This window comes from Trachemys scripta, chromosome 5 (assembly GCF_013100865.1).
Source record: "Trachemys scripta elegans isolate TJP31775 chromosome 5, CAS_Tse_1.0, whole genome shotgun sequence".
NCBI lineage: Eukaryota > Metazoa > Chordata > Testudines > Emydidae > Trachemys > Trachemys scripta.
The window spans coordinates 13,878,204-13,904,725 of record NC_048302.1 but is presented as its reverse complement, the minus strand read 5'-3'; the positions used below and the strand labels follow the sequence as shown (position 1 = coordinate 13,904,725).

The 26,522-nt window shown below is 45.6% G+C and overlaps 1 protein-coding gene across 3 annotated transcripts in view; it reads right to left on the bottom strand.

Moving 5' to 3' along the window:
* Positions 1-2,308: 2,308 nt before the first annotated feature.
* The window catches only part of FRAS1 (Fraser extracellular matrix complex subunit 1), a 294,329-nt gene continuing 270,115 nt past the window's right edge, over positions 2,309-26,522 (bottom strand). For all 3 annotated transcript variants that reach the window (XM_034772623.1, XM_034772625.1, XM_034772624.1), the window contains 8 exons: positions 23,367-23,517; positions 22,177-22,284; positions 20,227-20,386; positions 18,410-18,526; positions 11,972-12,138; positions 11,420-11,625; positions 8,569-8,715; positions 2,309-6,431 (listed from right to left, as the gene is read on the bottom strand). In XM_034772623.1, the coding sequence (XP_034628514.1) occupies positions 5,835-6,431; positions 8,569-8,715; positions 11,420-11,625; positions 11,972-12,138; positions 18,410-18,526; positions 20,227-20,386; positions 22,177-22,284; positions 23,367-23,517 (1,653 nt within the window). In that variant the 3' untranslated portion in view covers positions 2,309-5,834. The remainder of the gene's footprint in view (positions 6,432-8,568; positions 8,716-11,419; positions 11,626-11,971; positions 12,139-18,409; positions 18,527-20,226; positions 20,387-22,176; positions 22,285-23,366; positions 23,518-26,522) is intronic.

The following is a 26,522-nucleotide window of genomic DNA, read 5'->3' as shown; positions in this document are numbered from 1 at the left end:
AGCTTCTTTACTTTCTTAGGTGAGCTAGTCAGTTCAAAAGGATGAGTGAATTCCTCCGTTTGCTCCAACTTGCGGAGTTCAGCATCCCTGCAGAGGTGAGATGGTTTGGTTCGGTATCTGGTGTGGAGTGACTTGCCAGGCAATGACACCAGTAGCCATATTTTGTAAGTCAATGGAATCAAAAGAAAAAGAGACTGAAGAGGAAGCAAGAAGGAAAGAAAAAGAATGGATAAAAGGAAAGCCAAATATGAAAAAAGGAAAACCTACTGAGAGAAGGAATAGTAGTAAAATTTTTAAAAATTCTAAGAAATTTAAGAGAAAAAAGTAGCACAACTTTTGATCTACACTCTCTTGTTTAGGAGGAGAATTGTTATTTGTGAAAAGAATAGGAGTACTTGTGGCACTTTAGAGACTAACAAATTTATTTGAGCATAAGCTTTCGTGGGCTACAGCCCACTTCATCAGATGCAGGTAGTGGAAAATACAGTAGGAAGATGTATATGTACACAGAGAACATGAAACAATGTGTGTTACCATACACACTATAAGGAGAGTGATCAGTTAAGGTGAGCTTTTATCAGCAGGAGAGAAAAAGAACTGTTTGTAGTGGTAATGAAAATGGCCCATTTCCAGCAATTGACAAGGAGATATGAGGAACTGTAGGGGGGCGGGAAATAAGCATGGGGAAATAGTTTTACTTTGTGTAATGGCCCATCCATTCCCAGTCTTTATTCAAGCCTAATTTAATGGTATCCAATTTGCAAATTAATTCCAATTCAGCAGTTTCTTCAGAGTCTGTTTTTGAAGTTTTTTTGTTGTAATATTGTGACTTTTAGATCTGTAATCGAGTGGCCAGGGAGATGGAAGTGTTCTCCAACTGGTTTTTGAATGTTATAATTCTTGACGTCTGATTTGTGTCTATTTATTCTTTTACGTAGAGACTGTCCGGTTTGGCCAATGTATAATGTACCGGACAGTCTCTACATTAAAGAATAAATGGACACAAATCAGACGTCAAGAATTATAACATTCAAAAACCAGTTGGAGAACAACTCATCAACTGATGAGTGCTCGCCCGTCGACTCTGGTACTCCACCAGAACGAGGAGAGCAAGTGGAGTCAACGGGAGAGCATCAGCTGTCGACTTACCGCAGTGAAGACACCGCAGTAAGTAGATCTAAGTATGTCGACTTCAGCTATGCTATTCATGTAGCTGAAGTTGCGTATCTTAGATCAAACCCACACGGTACTGTAGACAAGCCCTTAGGAGAATCATTCAAATTTCAATGAGGAGGATTGAGATTTCCCTGTTACACCCAACTTGTGGCATTTAGCTTTTTTTCAGGAAATGGTGATAAATGATATGTGTAATGGCTGGAATTTTAAGTGGCAGTCATAGTTTTTCTGTGGAAAGAAGAAAATGGAAAGAAAAGTGATGGGACACTAGATAGGGAGGACTCTGATTTACTACAGAGCATTTTTTCCCAGGTGTCTGGCTGGTGGGACTTGTCCACATGCTCAGCATCTAACTGATCATCAAATTTGGGGTCGGGAAGGAATTTTCCCCTGGGTCAGATTGGCAGAGACCCTGAGGGTTTTTCGCCTTCCTCTGCAGCATGGGGCATGGGTCACTTGCAGGTTTAAACTAGTGTAAATGATGGATTCTCTGTAACTTGAAGTCTTTAAACTATGATTTGAGGACTTCAGTAACTCAGCCAGAGGTTAGGGGTCTATCACAGGAGTGAGTGGGTGAGGTTCTGTGGCCTGCAATGTGAGAGTGGTGAGATTATGATGATGATCCCTTTTGACCTTAAAGTCTATAAAAATATAGATAAGAGAAGAAAGAAAGGATGTTGGAAGGAAAAAATCCCAGATTTCAATATTAAAAAAGAAACAAAATTTTGAGAAGAATTTTAAATGAAAAAGAAAGTAAGACATAGTGGGACTTGTCCAGGAATCAGTCTCTTGTCTGGGATTCACAGATTGGGACGAGGAAGTAGTAATCTGTGGAGGTGAGTAACCCCACCTAAATTCCTGAAGTCTGTTTCTAAATAGTTCTTGTAAAATGATGGAGGAGACACTGATAGCCTTTGGAGTTTAGCTAGATATGAGGTAATTATTTTTAATTTAATGTTGAACAACCATAACCTGATTGCTAATTTAATGGGAAATAATTAGGGTATAACTGAACTTTTGGATAACACTGTGTGTGTCCAACTCTAAGACATCTTTCTTCAAAGCACTGACTCCAGAGTGATTCGGGTGCTTCATGTGTGTCATGAAAAATTAAATAAATTGAAAGCTTGTATTACAAAGTAACCAAAATGTTGTTTATTAGCAAAAAAAAAATTGTATTGTGACATGTTGTACTGCATGGAAAAAAAAACATTAACTCCATAACAAATAGAGTGATATTCAAAATACATAAATTATAATCAAGAAAACAGGTTGACAGCACCACAAATGATATATTCAGATCATATCAGCCGGTCTTCACGGGGGGCTGCAATGTACAATAAAATAAGTGAAGGATATCAAAACATATGCACACACAAGGTCAGAAAAATGCAGTCATACGTAAGCCTGTCTCAACATTATTATTTCTCAGGAGCAAAAATATATAACGTCCCCCGTGTCGTCTGGTTAAAACAGTTGTACAAATATGGAAAACTGTAACATTGCACCTTGGCTCTGTTTTTATTTATACAGCACCATAATACACAAGAGAAAATGAACTTCCAAGGTTTTATTTGTACTAATTTCAACACTTTAAAAAGTACAGTAGGATTTATAACGCATTAACAAGCAAACTGCAGAAGCTGAGACTACGTGGGTGCTACATATCTGAATGAAATGTAATACCACCCATGTTCTTTAATCAACATATATAAAACACGGCTGACAATTGTGAATAAAATGATTAAGTCACAAATCCAAAGCTTCAACACTTTCATTTTAAGTGTACGTCTAACAGATCGGATATTGACAATCAAAGTGAGATGAAGGAACACCCCAAATTTTGCAGGCATTTTAATTTTCCATAGGCAAGTCACTATTGTGAGGTTGTTGTAATTAATCTGCTGGGGGTAGTTCCTCTATTTATTTTGTGAACATTACACAGGAGGGATGCCAGGCTCTATTATTACACAGTGTTGTGTGAAATCTGCTGGCTCTACTGCCACTTTCCACCTCTCAGTTTCCATAAACATATGCATAAAATTCCCATTTAACACTAGGATAGATCTGGTGCTAGGCACTGAGCAACTCCGTGCTGTTCAGGACACAAAGCAGACAGTCCTTGCCATGCAGATCTTACAGTCTAAAACAATCACCAATGGGAGCAGTCTGCATGCATCACAGGGAGAACAGACCCTCCCCTGTAAATATTTAAGCTGAATAATCAGATCTCACCTCCACTCAGAAAGTGCACATTACATGTTATATTTACACATATTATCCAGTTGCTGTTGAATCTGTGGGAAAACAAACAAACAAATACCCTCTGGCCAAATGCCTAATAGACCCAGAAAAGTAATATCAGATCTTTGACAACCCAAAATATTGCTTGTTTAGGTATGTCTGTGTGACCTTGGTATGAGTATGTAGTGGTAAACCAAGTGTCTGAGCTACCAGAAACAAACCTGAAATGGTGCCACCTCAGGAAATATAATAATAGAGATGGGGGACATAGCTAAAGGAATCACAGTCACACTTCATAGTGATGTTCCATTTATAAACAGTTTGGAAAGGGTTAATACGTGAGCAGCGAGGTTATACGCCTGTTACAGCCATAAGATACAGATGTTTATCAGCACATCAGTAGAATGTGTCAAATGATTATAACCAAACTCTTGGCCTCTATAACAATTGATTAACCATTGTAGCCTAGTGGCTAGTGAACTGTCTGTCCCCCGAGACTCAGGAGACTATTCCTGGCTCTGCCGGGGCATGTTGGGCAAGTCAGTTCTCTTCTCCGTGCCTCAATTTCCCCATCTATAAAAAGGGATAATGAAACTGACCATTATTATTATTTACTAAAACATCTATTGATTTGTAAACTATTTATAAATGGAACCTTACTATAAAGGGTGAATGGAATCATTAGACACCAGAGTTGCAGTTGCTCTACTGCGGTCAGAACAAGTTTTGGATTTTTTTTGTCCCTCCATTTTAAAAAATAATGTATTTTAAAATGAAGAGAACCGTCTTAAAAACTAAGACACATGTTGTTCTGTGTGTTTTTGTAATGATGTGGGAAACCTAAAACCCTAAAATGTGCAGGCAATAGAGAATACCAGCTGCTTTATTTCCAGTTTGCACAAAGCTGGAATTCAAAGCCTGGGGGATGAGAGTGTGTTCCAGACTTCATGCAGTTTACAGTGCACCCAGGAGTGTAAAGGTTACTGATGAGTTCAGAAATCAGTGCAGATAAGGCAATATTGTTTAATAAATAACAGGCATGGCGTGCTTGTGCACACTATTTTCTAGTGCATCATGCAGTAGAGCAACTGTTCCATTTGTACTGTATGTGATTGAGGGTCAGGGGAGAAAAGGTTTGGTATCTCATCAAAATCAAATATCAGTTTGGAATAATGCTAAGAGGTTCATTAATGTCTGTACAGCACCATGAAAATGTAACACTACAGTACGAAAGTGCTCAGATCATTGTAAGCAAAAGTTAGAACATTTCAACTGCTTATCCTTATCAATGGTTCTCCCTCTTTTCAATACTAGGACTCTCTTCCCATATAGCTGGGATTTAGCTAGGACTCCATCCCATTTAACAATACTGTGACCCACAACCAACTGTCTGCAACCCCCAAGTTGACACCCCCTCATTCAGACGGCTCCAAGTAGTTCTTTGCATTGACTTTGTGGAGTGTTCTCAGTGAAAGATATTTCAATCTTATAACATAGCAGAGAAATCTGCTGCTGCTACTGACTGGGAGACCAAACAGAGATGATTTTGGGTTCCAAACTTCACTGAGTTGGAAGGATACGTGGTGGGATTGGTGATTCAAAGAGTCAGAGTGAAGTCAATGGGAGCTGTGCCATTGACTTCAATGGGACCAGGATTTCACCCTAAATCTCCAGGACAGAGAACAATAGAAGATTCACACTCATTTGTGAGTGACAATCACTCCAATGCAGAAGGTCCTGGGCACAACTTAATTCCCCTTTAACATGGGGCTTAAGTGATACCCGCTGCAGTATGTGGGCCCTCTGCCTGGGGTGATTTTCTTAAAGAGCATTTCACTCCCATGCAGATCATCCATTGAGAAGATACTGGCATTCGTTTCAGAACTGGCTGTGTGTGGCTGTATGCTTGACCAAAACTGTCATGTTCTGCATGATGTCTTCCAGCAAAAAGGAAGAGCAAAGGAAAGCAGTATAGAGTGGAATTGAATAGATTCCAGCTCTTCTAAGGATCCTTGCTAAACACTGTGTCTGATCTAAGGATATTGCACTGGCCTGTTGATCTTCCAGCATTATTAAACCCCATTAGAATGAACTGTTCTTATTAGAATCACTGTAGAGCTTACGTAAATATTTGGCTGCCAGGAATGCTGTTATGAAAGCGGTACAGCGTAAAATAGAACTGAATGTTGGTAGAGATACCACATGAAAGTTTCAACGTTTTCTGCCCTGGGTGTGTCACACAATCCTGCTTTGAATGAGGTAGCTCAGTTGTGAGTTGAAGCATGGGAGGATGCATTGCTGTCCACCACTCAAAGCTATATTCTTCCCTTTTCCACCAGATTATAAAAATACCAGTAAATTTTTAATTTTTTTTTTACAATTTATAAAAAGCTTTTACAAAAAAATGTGCACTCTCAAACTTCTGTTCCATCATGTAAATTGTTGTGAACTTTGACCTCTAAGTTCACTTGTTTGACCTTAGCACCTTTGACCTTGTAGGCACCCTCATTGTCACTTAATATATTGATATTCCTCACAGTGCAGTATTGTCTGTTTACGTTCTTCTCTGCCCTTTCTGTGTTTTTCTTGGGTACTTCTACCTTGGTGTTGAGAGGATATTCCTCCATGATATCTTTGGCAGGCTTTTTCTTCTTCTTCTGCTTTCGACATTTCCTGGTTATGAAGCAAACTAACAGGAGCACAAGCAGCAGCAGCATGATGGCAGCAAATGCACTTCCTATGGAAGCCCCTGTTTGTGATAAGGAAGCAGCCGCTACTGCTTCCTGAACCTCCAGGCTCAGCGATTTCATGTTGGTGCCATTCTTGATTTGGTCGCCTTCATTGTCATAGATCAACGAGTCATCCAGAATCAGTCTGCCGTTGTTGTCCACCAGGTCTCTGCGGCTGCGTTTCAGGTGGTGAGTGAGAGACCGTTGAACACGGGGCCCTGCAATGGTTTCTGGGCCAATTATATAGATCACCTGAAGGTACCACTGGTGTCCAGCTTCCACCTTTATGACAGAACGTACACACAAGAGACTTTACTCTGGGTCTTTAGCTAAAGTGATGCTAGAATTCTGTTCAAAGCAGATGGAAATGGGCAAAGTGCTACTCTATAAGCCAGGGACAAGTGCATGTTATAGGTGCCTGTCTGTGCCTGATTCACAGATGATATGGGTCTGTTACAGTCCTCTAGGGTGACCAGATGTCCCAATTTTATAGGGACAGTCCTGATTTTTGGAGCTTTTTCTTACATAGGCACCTATTACCCCTCATCCCCTGTCTCGATTTTTTCACACTTGCTATCTGGTCACCCTACAGTCCTCGGGGAGCTTTAGCTCAAGCTGTAGCGTTAGCTCTGGAAGTGCCCATTCAGTTCTCCGTGCATTGACCACGATGGAAGCCATCACGCTATCCCATAGTTTGGTGACCAACAGCAATATATTAACAATTTGAGCTGACAAACAATGGGGGCAAATATTGCCCAGAATATTGTGTCAAGATTTTGTTTCAGTGTTAATCATTTTTAAATGTTCTGTCCAGTTCTAGAAATAATAATAATACATAGCTGGTTGGATGTTTTTAAAATTTCCTTTTTTAATGATGTTTTGTGTCAACATTATTTGTCTGACCCCCAAAAATTCATAATTTTTTTCCATTTTTAGCTTCTGAAAGTTTGACAGTTTTTGATTTTTGAAAAAAATTAATCAACATTTCACATTTTTTTCGAAAGAACAGTAAAATTGTTTTTATGAATTTGTTTACTGTTTTGGACCAGCTCTGATAACTATGATGATAATACTAATAAATTATTCATAAATCATAACTATTTTAAAAGCGACTCTTTGCTGAATGGCTTGGAGAACTAACTGTCATTACAAATATTTAATTACAAATCTATTTTAAAAACGAAATACAGCACTGTCTTAGGAAAGGTCAAACAAATAAATCCATTCTGGGAGTTGGTGGGGAGCTGAACTGAATTTCTGATCTCCAGTTTATGTGCTGAACAGTATTCATTGTCTAATTTAAGGTCTGATCCTGAAGAGTGCTGGGGAGCCCTAAATCCAAATTGAATTTAATGGGAAAATGTGGGAAAAGTGTAGGGGAGGGGAAGATAATACATATTTATAAAATTCTCCCATCTAATGCCTCTTGTTCCAACATATGATTGGCAGAGACCCTGGGGGTTTTTCGCCTTTCTCTGCAGCGTGGGGCATGGGTCACTTGCTGGAAGATTCTCTGCACCTTGAAGTCTTTAAACCACGATTTGAGGACTTCAGTGGCTCAGACATAGGTTTGATACAGGAGTGGGTGGGTGAGATTCTATGGCCTGCGTTGTGCAGGAGGTCAGACTAGATGATCATAATGGTCCCTTCTGACCTTAGTCTATGGTTCTATGATATGATGATTTTAGAGTGAGCTGAGATGGATCTCAGGGAAGGGCAAGTTCCTTGTCCGAGAGCCCACCATGGCAAAGGTGCGATCATGTGCTGACTAAGGAGCTGAATCAGTGGGCACTGGAGTCAATAGGAACCTTCAAATTGATTAACATACAGCTCCTGAAAAACCCACTGATAGATAGCTTCCTTCATGTAGCTGTTGACAATGTAGGTCTCACCTATATTCTAGACCTGCTCCTTAAGTTGTATCTTGCTGGGTAACAGGGACAGCACCCACCTTCTAGGAATTCTACCTTTGTAACTGAGTGGTTTGATCCAGGGAGAACTGCTAAGTACTCTAAATTCCTACTGACTTCAGGATCAGTTAAAGGGACTCAGCACATTCACAGACTGAACATGAAGGCCCTGGGTTGGAATTCTGGAATCCACTTCCTACCTGAAGATTAGCATTAAAGGAAGTGAATATGAGCTGGGTTCAATGAAACTCTGCATGGATACAGAGACTTGTGCTAGTGGATCCCAGGACAGAATTAGGGCCCTAAATTGTTGAAGAGTGTTTCTGGCACTAGGAAATATGTGCTGCCTTTGTCCACAGAAAATTAGATAGCACTGCAAGGCTTGCTCTAGTGTGTGTTGGACTTGTATACATGCAGGGTCAGGCCTAGAGTCTGTAAAGCACAAAGTATCTTGGACTGTCTGTATAACAAAGTTTGTTTTGTGGTACTGTGCATCTCATGCAACACACCTTGTAGAGAGCATCCACTTTCATAGTAAATCCATCCACTCCTGGCATGCTGCTCACCAAGTGGAAATCAGACAATTCAGAGACAAAGTAGGCATCAAAAGGTACATCGTGGAAGTACTTATCAATTACTTCAGGTTGGTTTCGGTCCTGGAATTTACAGAAAGCAATATGTACTGAAGAAATGGGACCACACACTATGGGTGACACATACATTAGTAACAAACTGGTAACCAACAGCTACATGACAACTGATATTTGTCAGAGTTGACTTTTTGGTTAATGTGTTCTAGGAAGCAGCAAAAGGACACAAGAAGAGCATCTCTCACTCATGTCTTTGTGCCTCCTTCCATGCTGACCCAGCATGGCCCTCTTCCACTCTCTTCTTGTGCATCTAAAGGCCATCCTCTCGAGTCAAAAACTTCCTTAAACCACACTCCTTCCTTAACTCCTGGTGCTAATCCAAAGACACAAGTGTCCCTATTCCTAATTTTTTCCTTTCATTTTTTTCCCAAGAGAAATTTTAACCAGTTTTTTTCATAAATTATCCAGTTGCCGTTATTTTCCCCAGAGAGAAACTTCTGTGCTCCTGTTAGAGTCCTGCTACTCTCCCAGTTTCTTACTTCAGCTTCCCTTCTTCCTGCAAAGACCAAACCACAGCCAACAAATTCCCTGCTGAACTAGACTCGGGAGGACTTCACTAAAAAGGACATCATCAAGCGGTGCTCAATCAAACATAAAAATGAACACGGAGGCCCTAATACAGCGTTGAGATCCATGCGGGTATGTGTCTGGGGCTCAATACATCAGCCACCTGGGGCTAAGCGTGTCACCTCTGGAGATCTCTCTGAGGGGAAGCAAGAATCCAGGTCCAAGAATAATGCCCCACATCTCTCAGCCAAAAGTCAAACCCAAGTCCCAAGCCCATGCAAGTGGTTGTGCAAAGTGCCAACTCCTAGGACTCAGGAAAGAATAATTTTTAATATAGTGCATTTCACAGCATAGGAAATACACTGATATAACGCTGTCCTCGGGGCCAAAAAATCTTACCGCGTTATAGTGAAACTGCGTTATATCGAACTTGCTTTGATCCGCCGGAGTGCGCAGCCTCCCCGGAGCACTGCTTTACCGCGTTATAGCCGAATTCATGTTATATCAGGTCGTGTTATATCAGGGTAGAGGTGTAATTATAATTGTAATTTGATTTACAGCATTTGATATTTTGTTTGTAATAGATCATCCCTAGATTAGGTTTATTAAACTAAACACCCCAGTGCTGAGTGTAACCAGCCTAATATATAGATGCATGAAAATTTACTCCGAATACTAAGGGTCCCTTTTATTATGCTGCTGAATGGTCGCATGGCTGCCATCCAGGCCCCTGGGAAATGTTAAACTCAACGTCTGCACTTACAGTTAAACACGTGATGTGCACTAGTCACTATTTCATACAATGAAAGAGGATTTTTGTTAAATTGATGAGGAAATGTCCTTCTATATGCTGAGGGGGCTGTTGTTACAAATATATTTGTATAACCCTTCCTACATTAAAAATGAGATCCAAATCACAAGGATTTTCCTCCATTTTTCCTAGTCCTCAGACCAATGGGAAGGTGTCTGAATAAGGAGTGAGGAAATGATGGGTAAGGATTTGGACTTATATTTAATATGCTATAAAACCCCCACCCTCCTGCCTTTCACATAGCTGTGCAGTAAGATGCTACTTGCATTAGGAACATATAAGAAAAAGTGGGATACAGACAGCATCATAGGCAAATATTTCAGTGAAAGCACACAGAACTCAAGGTGTGTCGACACTACAGGTGAGAACCTCACCCCTGCTCCAGCCCACTTATGCCGCATAAAGGGACTAGAGTGGCATAAAAGAGCCCGAAAGGCCTTGTATCCAGGCAAGGGAGGCTTCCCCAAGTGCTGGCACTGAGGCACACAGGTGTAAGGCTGCCTCCAGGGGATCCCTTTAGCTAGCATGCTGAAAACTGAAGTGTGCAGCTCAGGCTAACCACCCTAGTACAAACCTGCCTGATCCCTGGGTACATGCTCGGGTGGCTAGCCTGATCTGCCACGGTCACACTGCTATTGTCTGTCTACCTGCACTGAGATCCATGCTGCAAACTTGGAGACAAAAAAGCCTGGTGTAGACAAGGCCTGAGGAGAGTGATTGAGCGGACTAAAAAATGTGAGCTATGGATCAAATAAACAGCCTGGGTTTAAAAGTTACAGGGTGTCTGTGAAGAAGAGAAAGCGAATTTAATGCTCATGAAAGATGCTGGATCAACCCTAGAACATGAGGTTGTTTTATACACAGAACGTGCACCGTGTGGCCAACAGCTGGGCAAGCTTCCAGTCAGGGCCTGTCTACGCTAGGAAAACGTGGTGCCATTTCACGAACACATTAGCTAAACACAGGGACCGTAGTGTTACCCACGACAAGCTAAAGTGTGTTTCAATGTCATTGCCCTTGTCTAAATGAGGTGCTGTTTAAAACATGCTATTTAAGATGTGTTAGCTATTGTGCTTGCCAAATGGCTCATTTTCCTCATCTGGAATGGGCCTCATCGTGCCTCACCCCTGACCTGGGTTAGAAAGTAGTTTCGTCTCCATCTCCAGTCAGTAATTTTGTGATGTGAACTGTGTCTTTGAGATTTGCTCAACCTCACTGGCTCTCCATGGAATTTTATCAGACCAAAGGCAGTATTAGAAATACAAAGTGTTCCTGTCACGGATTGTCACACAGTTTAGCAAAGAGATGGTTCCAGAATCTGCCCTGACATAACTACCCACAACTCCACAGCTGCCACAATTCCATGTCACAATTTTGTCCAGTACAACCTACCAGTAGCAGAAATCTGTGTTTTAAGTGCTTGTTGGGTTGAATACAGCCATACTGTGGCCCCTCATTATAGATTGTTCCAGTAGGGTCAAAGAAAGGCACATAACCATCCTTGCCAGTACAGAGATAGACTTTTTCCAGCTGCAGTTTGTAAGCAGCATTTAGATTTTGTTCAGGATTCCAAAGCACACGGCCATATAGGATTTGACCTGAGAAGGTTGAGAGAATAATAGTCATATTTATATTCATGGGAGGAAGAGGAGCAATTCAGAAAGACTAAAGAGACTACATACACAGCCAAATCAACCAGGCTGGGGAATAGTATTATGACAGGGTTTAGAGTTGCCTATGTAGATGGTGCCATATTGTGGTATGACTGTATTATACAACAGTTATAGTCATGGTCTGACAGGGTTGTAGCATGATTCTGTAACATAGCATGCTCACATAGGCAAGACAAATCTCCGATATCACATAATTTCTCTTACACAATAATAGAGGCAGCACAGACCCTTTAGCTAAAGTAAATTAACAAGGCGAAGGAAAAGGTCTTACCCTTTGAAAAAGCTCCTTTGTAATCCATTTCTGCCAAAGACATTTCAGATTTAGTGGGATCCATCAAAAATACTTTCTCATTGTTACAGAGCTGAAACTCTGTGTTCAGAGAGTACACGACAGGAACTGGGCGGTTTGTCTGCTGGAAGGCAATTGGGATCAAAAATCTAAATTTGGGAGGAGAAAAAAAAAAAAAAAACAGTTACCTTTTCCGTAACTGGTGTTTTTCGAGATGTGGTGCTCATATCCATTCCATATTAGGTGTGTGTGCTCATCACATGCACCAGTGCTGGAAGTTTTTCCCTCAGGAGTATCCATAGGGGACTGGTTCTGGCACTACCTGGATTGGCGCCCGCATGGTGTCGTATAAAGGGCGCCACCAGCTCCCCCCACCCTCAGTTCCTTCTTGCTGGAAACTCCGACAGTGGGGAAGGAGGGCAGGTCATGGAATGGACATGAGTAACACATCTCGAAGAACACCAGTTATGGAAAAGGTAACTGTCTTTTCTTCTTCAAGTGCTTGCTCATGTCCGTTCCATATTAGGTGACTCCAAAGCAGTACCCCTGGAGATGGGTAGGAGATCATGGGCAATCATGATAACCTGCGCCTGGTCTCTCGATCTTTGCCAGGGCCCTGCTGATGAGTGGACTTGGAGGGAAGGCGTATGTCAGGGCTGAATCCCCACTCTGGCACTTCGAGTGCAGAAAGTGGGGGCCCGCAAGCATTCTAAAAATTAATACTTGCCACTCCAGGCTTGTATTCAACTCCCAAGGTTGCAGCTTTTCTCTGACCTTGGCTTGGTAAACGCGGCTACCACCCAAATGCAAAAAAAAAACCTCTTAAGCCCAGGAAGGAGCACTTGGGTATTCCTCCCTGTGGGGTACCCTGAAGCCCTTTCACCCCCCCCCCCACGGGGAAGAGCTGAGAAAGAAAACAAAGGAAATTAGCGGTTGCCACCAGCTAATTAAACAACATAGGCACAAACCTCTTAGGACACCAAAAATCCAATCCTGTTAAAAAAAGTAAATTTTATTAAAAACAAAAAGAAAGAAAATACATTTGGAACTTAGGCTTTTTGCTAGATAAATTCCAAAAATAGCTTTTTTGGAGGTTCAACTTAAAGATTACAAGCAAACAAAAGCATCTGGAGTTAGGACAGAGGAGATCCACAAGCCAAAATAAAAAAATAAACCTGATCGCGTCTACCTAAACATTCCCTATCCCAGTGAGTCCTGCTAGGTATGGAAAATAATTTGTTTATACCTGGTTCAAACCTTATACACCATTTCTGCTTATAGCATTGCTGCTCCGTGTCCCTGCAGCCCAGAGAACAGTAGACAAAGGGAAAGTTTCTTCCCAATTTTAAAAGGTTCTACCTTCCCATTGGCTCTTTTGGTCAGGTGCCCACTTTCTTTTCTTTACCTGAGGGACTTTTTAACCCTTTACAGGTAAAGCAAGTAGAGAACAGCTACCAAGAGGGATTTTACAGCTAACTGGCTGTCCATCAAAGGGAGCTACCCCTTCCTCCCCCCCATTTATCACAGAGTACACCAGGCTCCCTGACCACAACAGGAGGAAGGTATCGGAGAGGGAGTCCTTGCTAAGACCCGGTCGAGAACAAAACCGGTGGCATTTCCTGTTCTGTCTGGTAGTGAACAGGTCTACTTGGGGTCCAAGGTGTCTGATGCCAACTTGATGGAGTGAGGGTGGTTGTCGAATGGAACCCCTTCCAGGACTGTCCAGCGGTCCACCATCCCAGCAAGGTAAGTATCGCCTGGAGAATGGTAACAATCTTCTCCAGGGAGTCTCAGGACTGGGAATAGACCGTCACCAGCCATTGTTGCAGGGGCTGCATCCGGAGTCTGGCATGGTGGACCACGTAAGTGCATGCTGTCATGTAGCCCAGCAGGCACAGGCAGACCCTGGCTGTAGGCAGAGGGAACGCTGAGATTTCCACAATGAGGTTTGCCATCGCGTGGAATCTTTCCAGCGGCAGGAATGCTCTGGCGCAGGTCGAGTCAAGGACCACTCTGATGAACTTTATCCTCTGCACTGGCACTAACACTGACTTTTTGTTGTTCACCAATAGGCCCAGAGAGTGGCACAGTGCTTGAAGCACCGCAACATCCCTTTGGACTTGAGATCTGGAGCCGCCCTTGACGAGCCAGTCATTGAGATACGGGTGGATCTGGATACCCCAGCGCCTGCGGTAAGCTGCCACCACCGACAGGAACTTGGTAAACACTCTCGGTGCTGTTGCCAGGCCGAACGGGAGGACCATAAACTGGTAGTAGTGGGGCCCCACCATAAACCAGAGGAAGTGTCTGTGTCCTCGAAAGATTGCTATGTGGAAGTATGTGTCCTTCAAGTCGGGGGCAGCATATCAGTCTCTCGGATCCAGGGAGGAGCCAATAGAACCAGAGAGACCATGTGGAACTTTAGCTTCTGTAGATACTTGTTGAGGTCTGGCAGGTCCAGGATGGCCCGCAGACCGCCCTGGACCTTTGGGATTAAAAAGTACTGGGAATAGAACCCCTTGTTCCTGTACTCGAGAGGAACATCTTCCACCGCACCCAGCTGTAGCAACCCCTTTATCTCCTGCGCAAAGAGACTCTCGTGAGAGGGGTCCCTGAAGAGGGACGGGGAAGGCGGATGAGAAGGGGGCAGGGGAGAAAGGAACTGGAGGGTATAACCCCCCTTCCACTGTGCTGAGGACCCAGCCGGGAGGAAAGGGGAAAGGCAGTTGAAGAACACTGGGAAAGATGAATCCAGGGAATAATCTGGTGGGTTGCCCTCAGGCACATCCTCAAAACAACTGTTTGGCCCCCTGCTTATTATGGATAGAGCCCGACTGTGCCGAGGGTAGAGGCAAGTGGCTTGGGTGGCGGGGGTTGTTACCTTTGGCTTGTTTATGGGGCTTGTCCTGCCGGGGCTGGCTCCCCTGGCCCTGAGGCTGCTGCGGTTTGAACCGCTTATACACTGGGGTTGGGACGTAGAGACCCAGAGTTTTCAGGTTGGTGCGGGAGTCCTTGAGGCCATGCAACTTGCTGTCTGTTTGCTCCGTAAATAGGGTCCTGCCATCGAAGCGCAGATCCTTCAAGGACTGCTGGGCCTTGGTGGACAACCCAGAAAGGAGCAGCCAAGAAACTCACCGCATGGAGATAGCGGAAGCCATGGTGCGGGCAGCAGCGTCCGCAGCTCTGACGCTGCCTGGAGGGTTGCCCTGGCTGCAGTTGTGCCCTCAATGAGGATCACTAGGAACTCCTTGGAAGCCTTGGGAAGTGACCCTTCAAACTTGGCCATGGCTTGCCACATATTGAAGTCACATCGGCCAAGGACGGCTTGGTGGTTGGCCACTCTCAGCTGAAGGCTGGAAGATGAATAAACCTTACGTCCAATGAGATCAAGCCTCCTCGAGTCTTTATTTCTGGGGTTGGCCCCAGGTTGTCCTTGCCTCTCCTTGTGATTAACTGCCAAAAGGGCGATCTCCTTCTTGGAGACAGGCGATGATGGCCCAGTGATCGGCGGTCTCTGGTGTCCGATCGGTTCCAGGATCAGTCCTGGGCCCTGGGAGACGGTTGGGGCCGGTCCCAGAGCTCTTGTCGGGTGGCGCATGCCTCAGAGGGTCTGCACCAATCTACTGGCGAGGTACACTTCTAGTCTCTTGATCAGTGCCCCAGTGTGGTGACCAAAGAGGGCTCTGCTGAGCCTACCTCTCCAGTCCTGAGGCATGACGGCTTCGGGTGGGTGAACACTGGCAGGATGTCCCTCTCGATGTGGATCGGTAATGCTGAGGCTGGGACACACGCATAGGTCCCAACGCGGGTTTTCCCCAAGACCGAGGTACCACGGGAGCCAATGTGGGTGGCACCGGGAACGTCAGAATCTCCTGAGCCACTTGAAGAGCTTCGGATGTCGACAGCACCTGAAGCTGGCCAGGGCCTGCACCGCTATCCAGGGTCGCAGGTGAAGCATGGGTCAAGCTGCACTGCTTGACTTGAGCTGGGGCCCGACTTCCCGAAGGGGGTGTTGAGCTACCTAGCACGGGTTGTGACTCACCCCCCAGCCCTTTCCTGTCCCTTACGGAGGGAAGGAGATCTTCCCCTCCCAGTCTTTTTCGGCTTCTTCCCCAGAGCCGTGGAGTGGGATCGGTGCTGGTTCATGGATGGCACCGACGGAGCACTGCGCACGAAGGCTGTGGTGCTCAGTGCAGAGTCGACCCGCTGCTCCATTGCCAGAGTGAGTGCCGACTCCATTAGGAGCACTTTCAGATGGATATTGAACTCCTTCTTCGTCCTAGGTTTAAAGGACTTGCAGATATGGCACTTGTCATTGCTGTGCCCTTCGCCTAAGCACCTTAGGCAGCTGGTATGTGGATTGCTGATGGGCATCAGCCGTTTGCAGGGCGTAAAGCTTGAGGTCCCGTTTGGGACTCACAAAAAGTTAAGAACTACTACTAAGGGTAACTAAGAAACCACTAACTATATACAACTATACTACAGGTTTTCAAAGTTCACAAGAACAGAAAATGAAACAATGCTAGCCAAAGCAGCAGATGTTCCAGCACCGTCACTGGTGGCAAGAAGGAAATGAGGGTGGGGGGAGCCAGCCACACCCCTTATACCGCGCCATGTGGGCGCCACTCCAGGGGATGGGCTCTGGCACCCCCTAAGGATACTGCTGAGGAAAAAACTTCCGGCACTGGTGGCAAGCACACACACCTAATATGGAATGGACATGAGCAAGCACTCAGAAAGAAAAGAAGGAAATGCAGCTTGGACTTGTCCACACATGTAAGTTATGCCACTATAGTGAAATTGGTACACACCATCCTAGAATGGACCCAGTTATACTGATATAAAGGTACTTATGCTGGTTTAGCTTATTGCCATCTACACTAGAGTGAAAATTGCACCCTCTAACCAACACAGTTCTACAAAAATCTGTGTGTAGACTAGACGTTAGATCCCTATCTTCCCCTGAGCTGCAGCTGTCACAAGTCAGCGTTTTCCTCCAGCGATGCAGCATCTGCTGAGAGCATGGGAGTCTATAGAAGAGCCCAGCAGCTGTGGTACTATTGTTTGACACTTTGGAGCTTTATTTCCTACTGTTTATTTGCTCAAAGTGGAGCATATGGGGCACAACACTCATTAATAACAAATAGCTGTTGCCTGGTAGAAAGGCTATGCATCAAGAGTGAAATTTTCTCAGTTGAAGAGGGCTACTGCACACTATTTAAGCCTACAGGCAGGGCTGTCCAGTGGGGAGCAGAGACGCAAGGTGGGTGAAGTAATATCTTTTACTGGATCAACTTCTGTTCGGGGGGGGAGCAGGCAGATTAGTTGTGGGCTTCTGCATCACCTGCAAGCCCCGGAACTGGGACTGACTAAACCAGCATTGATCTGGGGTTTGCAGGCAGGCCAAGGGAACGAGCGTGAGTTTCATATACCCAAATGCCCCATAAGGGATGGAGAAAGACAGTGGCCACTAACCCACCTTTAGTAGCGATCAAAAAAGAGCCAGATATTAAGACAGTAAATTTCATCTTCCACAACCCAACTCCTGCTTAGTACCCCGCACGCAGCCCAGTTACTCTGTCTGAGTGTATGTGGGCAGGGGCAGTGAACTTCACCCCAAAAGGAGAACAAGAACAACGTGGTTATGATTTTCAGATGTCCTGAGTACTGCAACTCCCCCTGGAGCCACTGATATTCAGCCCCGGTGACGATCAGGCCTATGTAACTCCACAGATTGTCTTTGACAGAAGCAAAGGGAAACAAAAAGATATCATGCTTTCCCCTGCCTTTCTGACCATTTTTTGCTGACATCCGAACCAAGTGCTCAGACGTAGTGAAATTAGCCGTGTTACAAATCGTTCTGAGGGGCTCCAGTCAAACTATAGATTTAATGTTGAGGGAGCCCTGTTCTACTATTTTCATGGAGGACAATCTCATTCACTGCTAGAATCCAAAGCCAATAGAGAGTTTTCTCCCCTCTCGTTTCTGCTGTTGTTATAGCTCATGTCAGATGCCTACTGTCTCCATGCAAATGATGCAAGCAGACAGACCACTTCCTTGTAAAGCTAGCACAAAGTCAACACTGTTATCTAAGCCATTTCAGCTTGTGGTGCTGTGTACCCTGCACCACCTCCTCTGAGGGCATATTCCACTGCACACCTTCTGTTTGTGTGTGGCTTTCTTTAATATCTATGAAATTTGTGTACCCCAACCACATTCACATCTCAATATAACTATTCTTCATTCCTATATCCACACATTTCAATCTCTTTCATTGGAGGGTTCTTCATTTCCAACTCCACAAACTATCAGTTACTCATACGATCCACTCCCTTGAGGTTAACCCATTTGTACCAACTCTGAACGCAGGCCTTGGGGTCTGAGTGAGCAGTGAAACAGGAGAATAGCGCCTCTTCTCACCTTTCTGGGGCATGAGCAGTACACGCCAATGGCTTGTCTCCTGGGTCAATCCACGGCTGCGTGGGCTGCACAGTACAAGGGATTAAGTAGATTGTGTACTCTCCAGAATAGTCCTTCCTGGAAACAGATGGGAGATGCCATGGTTACCGTATTAATCTGGGAGTTGTTTACCTGCATGGAAACGTTTATCAGATGGGCAGTTGCATAGCTTTTTGCATCCAGCATTTTCTCATTAGTACAAATGATTATCCATGCATGTTGCACTATTCTAATACTGAAGATAAAAGTTTTGAACCACCACCACCAGGTGTAAGTCCATCAATTCCAGTGGAGTTACAGCAGGGATGAGAATTTGGTCCACAATGTTTAAAGATGCTCTGTTTGCCTGTGAGCACGAACACAGGTGGATGAGAGACATGGGATAATTTACTGAAATGATAGCAAGAAAAGCAGAGTGATTGAAGATATTTCTGGATCATAGCGTAAATACTTCTATCAAGGACAGCCTTAATTTTAATTAAACTGTGAAACACAGGGATTGAAATCCTGCTTTAAAGCGCAAATCTCAATGCGCCCTTAGGAATGAAGTCACTACCAGTACCTCTATGCTACTTACACAGATGTTTTGTCTCTCCCTCCAAAAATGAATTCAGTACACTTGAAAGGAACTGGATTGACAGCCCTGGAGATTAAGATCTTCCTTTACTCACATGACAGATACAGCGTCGGCTGTAGCAGTGAAAGCTGCCCTCCTATGTGCCCCCTTTCAAACGCTTGAGGTAATGCAGGTTCCATAGGCCATTCGATTCTAGCTCCCTTCGCTGAGTCTGTCCACCAGGCAGATACTGATGACTGGACTTGAGGCCACTGAATCCATTTTACATAGGCCACCAACAATCCTTGTTATGAGGAACCATATAGGTACTGCCATAAAGGTATATAGTGCTTACTAACATAGGGCCAGATTCGAATACTACTTTACTGGCTGAGTAAAGGGATTTCATTCTACAAGTAGTTCCATTGAGTGAGGGTATCAGAATCAGACCCATAGGTAAGACACATTCCCTGCTGTAAAGGGCCTACAATTTCAGGTAAACAAACAGAAGATAGGACACCGAGAAGAGGAGAGGAGGCAACTGGATAAAGAGAAGGAGGGGTTTTGAAGAGGTGTCATTTATATAAGATGATACAGAGCGTAGCTGGAGGAGGAAGACAAAGGAGCCACCAGATTAATAACAAAATTAGGGGCTACCTACCAACCAGGGTTTAATTCAGCTGTTGCCATAGAAGTGAATGGAAACCTTATTCTCAGTTGCCTTGCACCTTGTGCAGTCATTTACCCCAGAGTTACACAGGGGCAAAGCAACTGAAAATCAGGCCCAAAGACTCCATATCCCATTACCAAGCCCCTACAAACGATAGGCTGTTAATATGGTGAGAAGTTCTTGGAGAATAAAAAATTTATAAGCATTTATATATATATAAAGCCCTGATCATGTGTTCAGGACATCGAACAGATGAGACTGTTGCCATTCACTTATTCTACCTCCATTCTTATATCCTATGCCCAAAAGAGCCTTTCTGCTTATGCAAGATCAAAACAGATTAGAGGATTTATCAAGGCCACTCAGGAGATAAACAGAAATAAAGTTTCATGCTAGCGTCTAATGCCATAACAGCAGAGAGAGAAATTAAGTGCTAGTATGACTGAATTTCGCTCTAGGATGCTGTTAAGACTGGCATTCTCAGCATACACGAACACCATTCTGCTGATGGAAGCTATAAAGCCAGCTGTACCCACAGTCCTTCTTCCTCACCTGTTATAGGAGCTCGTTGCCCTCCACAGCTGATACGGGGAGTCAAAAGTCTGTGCACTCCACAAAAGCTGCAGATCAAACTCAATCCCCCCTAGGTGGTCTGGAGTCATTATAAAAGACTTCACATCTGGCAGAGTGTGGTGCTCCATCACAAAATGCCCTGTATGGAGGAATACAAATACATCACCTAGAGAGACATATTTTTACCTGTATCTAGCCTTCTTGCAAACTTGTCTTGAAGTCCCATGCTGGAGAGGTGGTCAGTAGAATATCTAATGTTCCATTAAAGGTTTAAAATAAAACAAAATATGAAAAGATCCAATCTTGGATCTCAAGAGCTTGGAACTCAGTGAGATAACTCATGTGAGTAATGGTAACTTGTGTGAGTCAGGATCAAGCCTGCCCTAAGAAAGATTTACAAACACCACAATGGTAAAACACTGGCAGCTAATGTACAGTAGCATTCCCACTGTTGCTAGCCATGATGGTACTGCAGTGGTGCTAGAGCAGGGGTGGGCAAACTTTTTGACCAAGGGCCACATTGGGGTTCCAAAACTGTATGGATAGGTATGGGTAGGGAAGGCTATGCCTCCCCAAACAGCCTGGTCCCCACCCCATATCCACCCCCTGCCACTTCCCATCCCGACTGCCCTCCTCAGAACCCCCAACCCATCCAACCCCCCCCCCACTCCTTGTCCCCTAATTGCCCCCCCCGGGGACCTCTGTTGTCCCTAACCGCCCCCCTGGGACCCCAACACCCCTATCCAATCCCTCCTGCTCGCTGTCCCCTGACTGCCCTGACCCCTATTCACACCCCTGCCCCCTGACAGACCCCCCAGGACTCCACACCCTATCCAACCCCACCCCACTCCTTGTCCCTGACCACCCCCTCCCAGGACTCCCTGCCCCTAACTGGCCCCCTGGAACCCCACCCCCTATCAAACCCCCCTCCCCCAAGCCCTCCTCCGAATGTGTCCCTGCGAACGTGGGCGGAGGAGCAGGGGCAGCCGCGCAGCCGGAAAGAAGCGGCCGTTTCCCCTTCAAAGCGCCGCTTCTCTCAGGAGGCCACCGGGTGGCCGCGCAGCCGGCCAGAGAGAAGCGGCGCTTTGAAGGGGAAACCGCCGCTTCTCTCCAACTGCGCGGCTGCCCCTGCTCCTCCTGAGTCCTCCGCCCGCGTTCCCCACGCTCCCGCCACCTGTACCACCTGCCTGCTCCCCGGAGGCTGCGGGTGAGCCTCCCTCCCCGCTTTCCTGCCCAGCGCGCGCCCACGGCATGGTGAGGTGAGGCTGTGGGAAACGGGGGCTAGCCTCCCCGGCCCGGAGCTCAGGGGCCGGGCAGGATGGTCCCGCGGGCCACATCCGGCCCGCGGGCTGTACTTTGCCCATGTCTGTGCTAGAGCAACAATCAAAGGATTTCAGAAAGTCATTCCTTTAGACACGGCCATGACAAAAGTAGTCTCCTGCAAAGGCCAACTGACACTAATGGCAGCCAGCAAACTCTGGAGTATAGGAACCTCACTCCATCCAGCTGCCTACCATTAATGCCGACACTTTCACCGCTGGCATCGTGAGTCCCCAATACCTGGCATAAAACTGTGCTTGCTCTGGTTTCCTGTTCCTTAGAGCACTGGCTCCTGAAGGCAGAGAGCACAGCTGGCCTGCCCTGGGCAGGAACAAGCGGAAAAGGAGTAAGGCAGACAGAATACCACAAGTCCTTCCCAATACAGGTGAATTATGGTGCAGATAAACCCAGGGAATGAATCAAACAAACAGCAACCAGCTAAGAGGGTAACAGCAGAAAAGCAAATTGGCCTTTGGGTAAAAATAAATACATTCTTTGAACGTGAACATTCCCCTCAGCCATATACAACAATCCTAGAACTTTATCATCACTGTCCTCAGGACCAAGCAATATTTGTATGATGTTCTAAATCAAAGCTGACACTCTTACCTCTGAATTTGGCATGGGTCTTGAACTCAATAACCAGCCGGCCATCCTCTCGGATGTAGATCCTTATTATCTGCAGCCTGGCGGAGAGAACGCTGTCTGTCTGAATCCCTGCATGGGCATATTGAGGAGAAAGTGAATGTAACAGCAAGGGGACTGTCTAGAACATCTGCTTGCAATGAATGAATTCACACCACCAGCATGAATTCCAGAGGTAGAGAATCTGATAATACACACCCAGGGCCCAATCCTTGCAGCTCTTACTCAATGTGAGTAGCGAGACTACTCCTGGGAGGGCTGCAGGGTTGGGGCCTCAGCTTCAGCTGGTCGGGAATTTATTGATGAAACCTAAGTTACCTCTAAGCTATGTGGCCACACAGCAGGCTATCAAGAGTCGCGCAGACTGGGAGAGGCACCTCTCCCCTGGCCCCAGCCTCGGAGCTGCCGCAGCTGGGAAGGGGCGCCTCTCCTCCAGCCCTGGGCTGCCGCTGCGAGAGAGGGAGTCCTCTCTCCCTGCTGCAGTCCTGGGGTAGCCTGCACTCCAAACTCCTCATCCCCGGCCCCACCCCAGAGCCTGCACCCCCTGCACCCCAACCCTCTGCCCCAACCCTGAACCTCCTTCTGCACCCCAAACCCATCATCTCCCACCCCACCGCCCGCATCCCTAGCCAGAGCCCTCACCATCCGTACCCCAACCCTCTGCCCCAACCCTGAGCCTCCTCCTGCACTCCAAACCCATCATCTCCCACCCCACCGCCCGCATCCCTAGCCAGAGCCCTCACCCCCCGTACTCCAACCCTCTGCTCCAGCCCTGAGCCCCCTCCCACACTCCAACCCCCCTCGGCCCCACCCCCGCCACACATCACCTCCATATTGGTGCACATAACAAAATTCATGGGGGGGGAGGGATAGCTCAGTGGTTTGAGCATTGGCCTGCTAAACCCAGGGTTGTGAGTTCAATCCTTGAGGGGGCCACTTGGGAATCTGGGGCAAAATCAGTACTTGGTCCTGCTAGTGAAGGCAGGGGGCTGGACTCAATGACCTTTCAAGGTCCCTTCCAGTTCTAGGAGATAGGATATCTCCATTATTTTTTTTTTTTCTTTCAGACAGAACTCCCATGTGCTTCAGCAAGTTGTGCCCAAAGTGAAGACTGCAGTAACAGTTGCAAAAAGAGGAAAAATGTGTCAGTCTACCTGTTCTCCAGAGAACAGTGTCATAGAAGAAGGAAAATTCCATCTCCGTGTGATGCTCAAGAGAAGCCCAGCCTCTTGGTGCAGTCACATAAATGTAGGACACATAGAGAGGGACATGGACTGTCAGGAAGGACTGGGCAGAATCTCGCACCTGTCAATCAAACAAAAAGATTGTTATTGGGTTTTGGGGGGGTGAAAGATACTGGCACCGGTTCATAACAATGCTTTGTAGATTTACTGTAGCTAGTAAACCCTATACATTCAGAGCAGATCAGATTCTGCCCCAGAAATAGCAAAAAGTCAGAGCAGCATTCATAGAATTCTTCTCCCATAGGTTTGGATCTTGTGTCACGTGGATGACAAGCTACCTCTTTCCACAAGGAGAATCATGGATGTCCTACATGTAGGATGTACAAAGGGAAGGATGCAGTATTTCTAAGGCATTGTAAGGTCTTGCTTCCCCCACCCCACCCCAAGGGTCATACATTAGGAATAATCAACTGCAGAAATACAAAATGGGAAATGACTGCCTAGGCAGGAGCACTGCAGAAAAGGATCTGGAGGTTATAGTGGATCGCAAACGAAATATGAGTCAACAATGTAATGCTGCTGCAAAAAAAGCAAACATCATCCTGGGATGCATTAGCAGGAATGTTGTAAGCAAGACACAAGCAGTAATTCTTCTACTCTACTCAGCACTGATAAGGCCTCAACGGGAGTATTATGTCCAGTTCTGGGCACCACATTTCAGGAAAGATGTGGACAAGTCGGAGAAAATCCAGAAGAGAGCAACAAAAATGATTAAAGGGCTAGAAAATATGACATTATAAGGAAAAACTGAAAAAACTGTGTTTAGTCTGGAAAAGAGGACTGAGGGGGACATGAAAACAATCTTCAAATACATAAAAGGTTGTTATAAAGAGGAGAGTGATACATTGATCTCCTTATCCAGTAAGGACAGGACAAGAAGCAATGGACTTAAATTGCAGCAAGGGAGATTTAGATTAAACATTAGCAAAAACTTCCTAACTGTATGGGTGGTTAAGCACTGGAACAAATTATCTAGGGGTGCTGTGGCATCTCTGTCATTAGAGGTTTTTAAGAAGAGGTTGGACAAACACCTGTCAGGGATGGTCTAGATCAGCAGTTCTCAAACTTTAGCAATCCCAGGACCCTCATTTTGATTTAAAAATTTTCAGGGACCCCCAAGACACCCCCCCATTCAGCCCTTACCCCACCCCTTCGGAGGCCCCGTCCCTGCTCACTCCCTCCATCCTCCCTCCATCGCTCACTCTCCCTCACCCTCACTCACTTTCACCAGGCTGGGGCAGGGGTTGGGATACAGGAGTGGATGCAGGGTGCGGGCTCTGTGAGGGAGTTTGGGAGTGGGAGGGGATGACGGGTTTGGGAGGGAGTTTGCGTGCAGGCTCTGGGCTGGGGCAGAGGGTTCAGGGGAGGGAGGGAGTGAGGGGTGTGGGCTCTGGGTGGGAGTGTAGGAGGGGGCTCTAAGCTGGGGCAGGGAGTTGGGGTGCAGGAAGGGGTGAGGGCTCCAGCTGGGTGGCACTTATCTCGGGCGGCTCCCAGAAACAACTGGCACATCCCTCTAGCAGCGACTCCTAGGCAGAGGGCCAGGGGGTCTCTGCACGCTGCCCCTGCCTGCAGGCACTGCCCCTGCAGCTCCCAATGGCCACAGTTCCTGGCCAATGGGAGCTGCAGCGTCAGTGCTCAGGGTGGGGGCAGCGCACAGAGGCCCCCTGTCCCCCTCCCGGGCTTCAGGGACCTGCTGGCCGCTTCTGGGAGCAGTGCAGAGCCGGGTCAGGTAGGAAGCCTACCTTCACCTCGCTGTACCACCAGACTTTTAGTGTGCAGGAGGCACTGGGAGGGAAGGGGAGGAGTTGAGGGAGGGAGGAGGAGGAGTTGATCAGTGGGGCCTGGATACCCCCAGGGGTCCGCAGACCCTAGTTTGAGAAAAGCTGATCTAGATAACACTTAATCTTGCCTCAGTGCAGGGGACTGGACTAGATGATCTTCTGAGGTCCCTTCTAGTCCTGCATTTCTATGATTATTGCTGATTAATGAACAAGTATGGTTGGGAGGAGGGAAACTTGTCTAGTCCTCCCTCTTGGAGCACAGATAATTATAGTGTGCCTACAAACCATACAAGACACCCTGGTAACTGGATTTTTGTATATGAAATGGGCAAGGTATAAAGCTATCATATTGTACCTATCTTTACACATGCCCATTTCATATATTGTATCTTTACACAAAGCCATTTTTTCTCTCCTCATAGTACATCTTCTTGCACACTCTGTCATTCTGGTGTAGGGTTAAATAGGTATTTTTCTTTGTTTACCAATTCATAGTATGGAGGCAAATGTACACAGGTGGAGCTGATGAAATCTCTTTTTCAAGTGCTTGAAGCATTGATTGCAGCAGATATTTTGAAAAAGCAAATATTGTAATTTGTCTAGAATCTTATTTAAGATTTTCAAGTAGTAAGAAAATACTTACAGATTAAAAAAAGTTTGACAAGAGTTTAACAGACAAATAGTTTTCTTGATTTGCATGATAAAGAAATAAGTAGCATATCTAATTATTAAAGCCAGGATTTTGATAAATGCGCAATGTTGGCCTCTCTCTGCTCTCCCTGAAGTCAATGGTAATTGATCCATTGACTTAAATGGGAACAGAGTTAGGTTAGCTCTTATTGCTGTTAAAAATCTCTCTGTAATTGTCTCAAGCAGGCAAATCGGGTGATGTGCAGAGGGTCAGTTGAAAGCCTACGAACCATTCGAGACCTCCTGATAACTGGATTTTAATATATGAAATGAGCATGTATAAAGACAACAACTCAGTGGATCATCATCAACGTTGCTGGTTTTCAAAAACTATTGGAATAAAAGTAACTGTCACTAAAACGATGAATGAGTTTGCCAATGTGAATAAAGACTGTCTTTTCCTGATTAGCATTTGAGAAATGAAAAATACCTCCCTCCCCCTATTCTGCTGAAAGAACATTGTGTAAATACAAAGCTGTTCCTCACCCACCGAAAACACTAGTGTTAGTCAAAGCTGAGTCTGCAAACATGCCTTTATCTTTATATGCGTGTACCCTAGCTCTGTGTGCATTATAAATGTATGGGGATGTGTGTC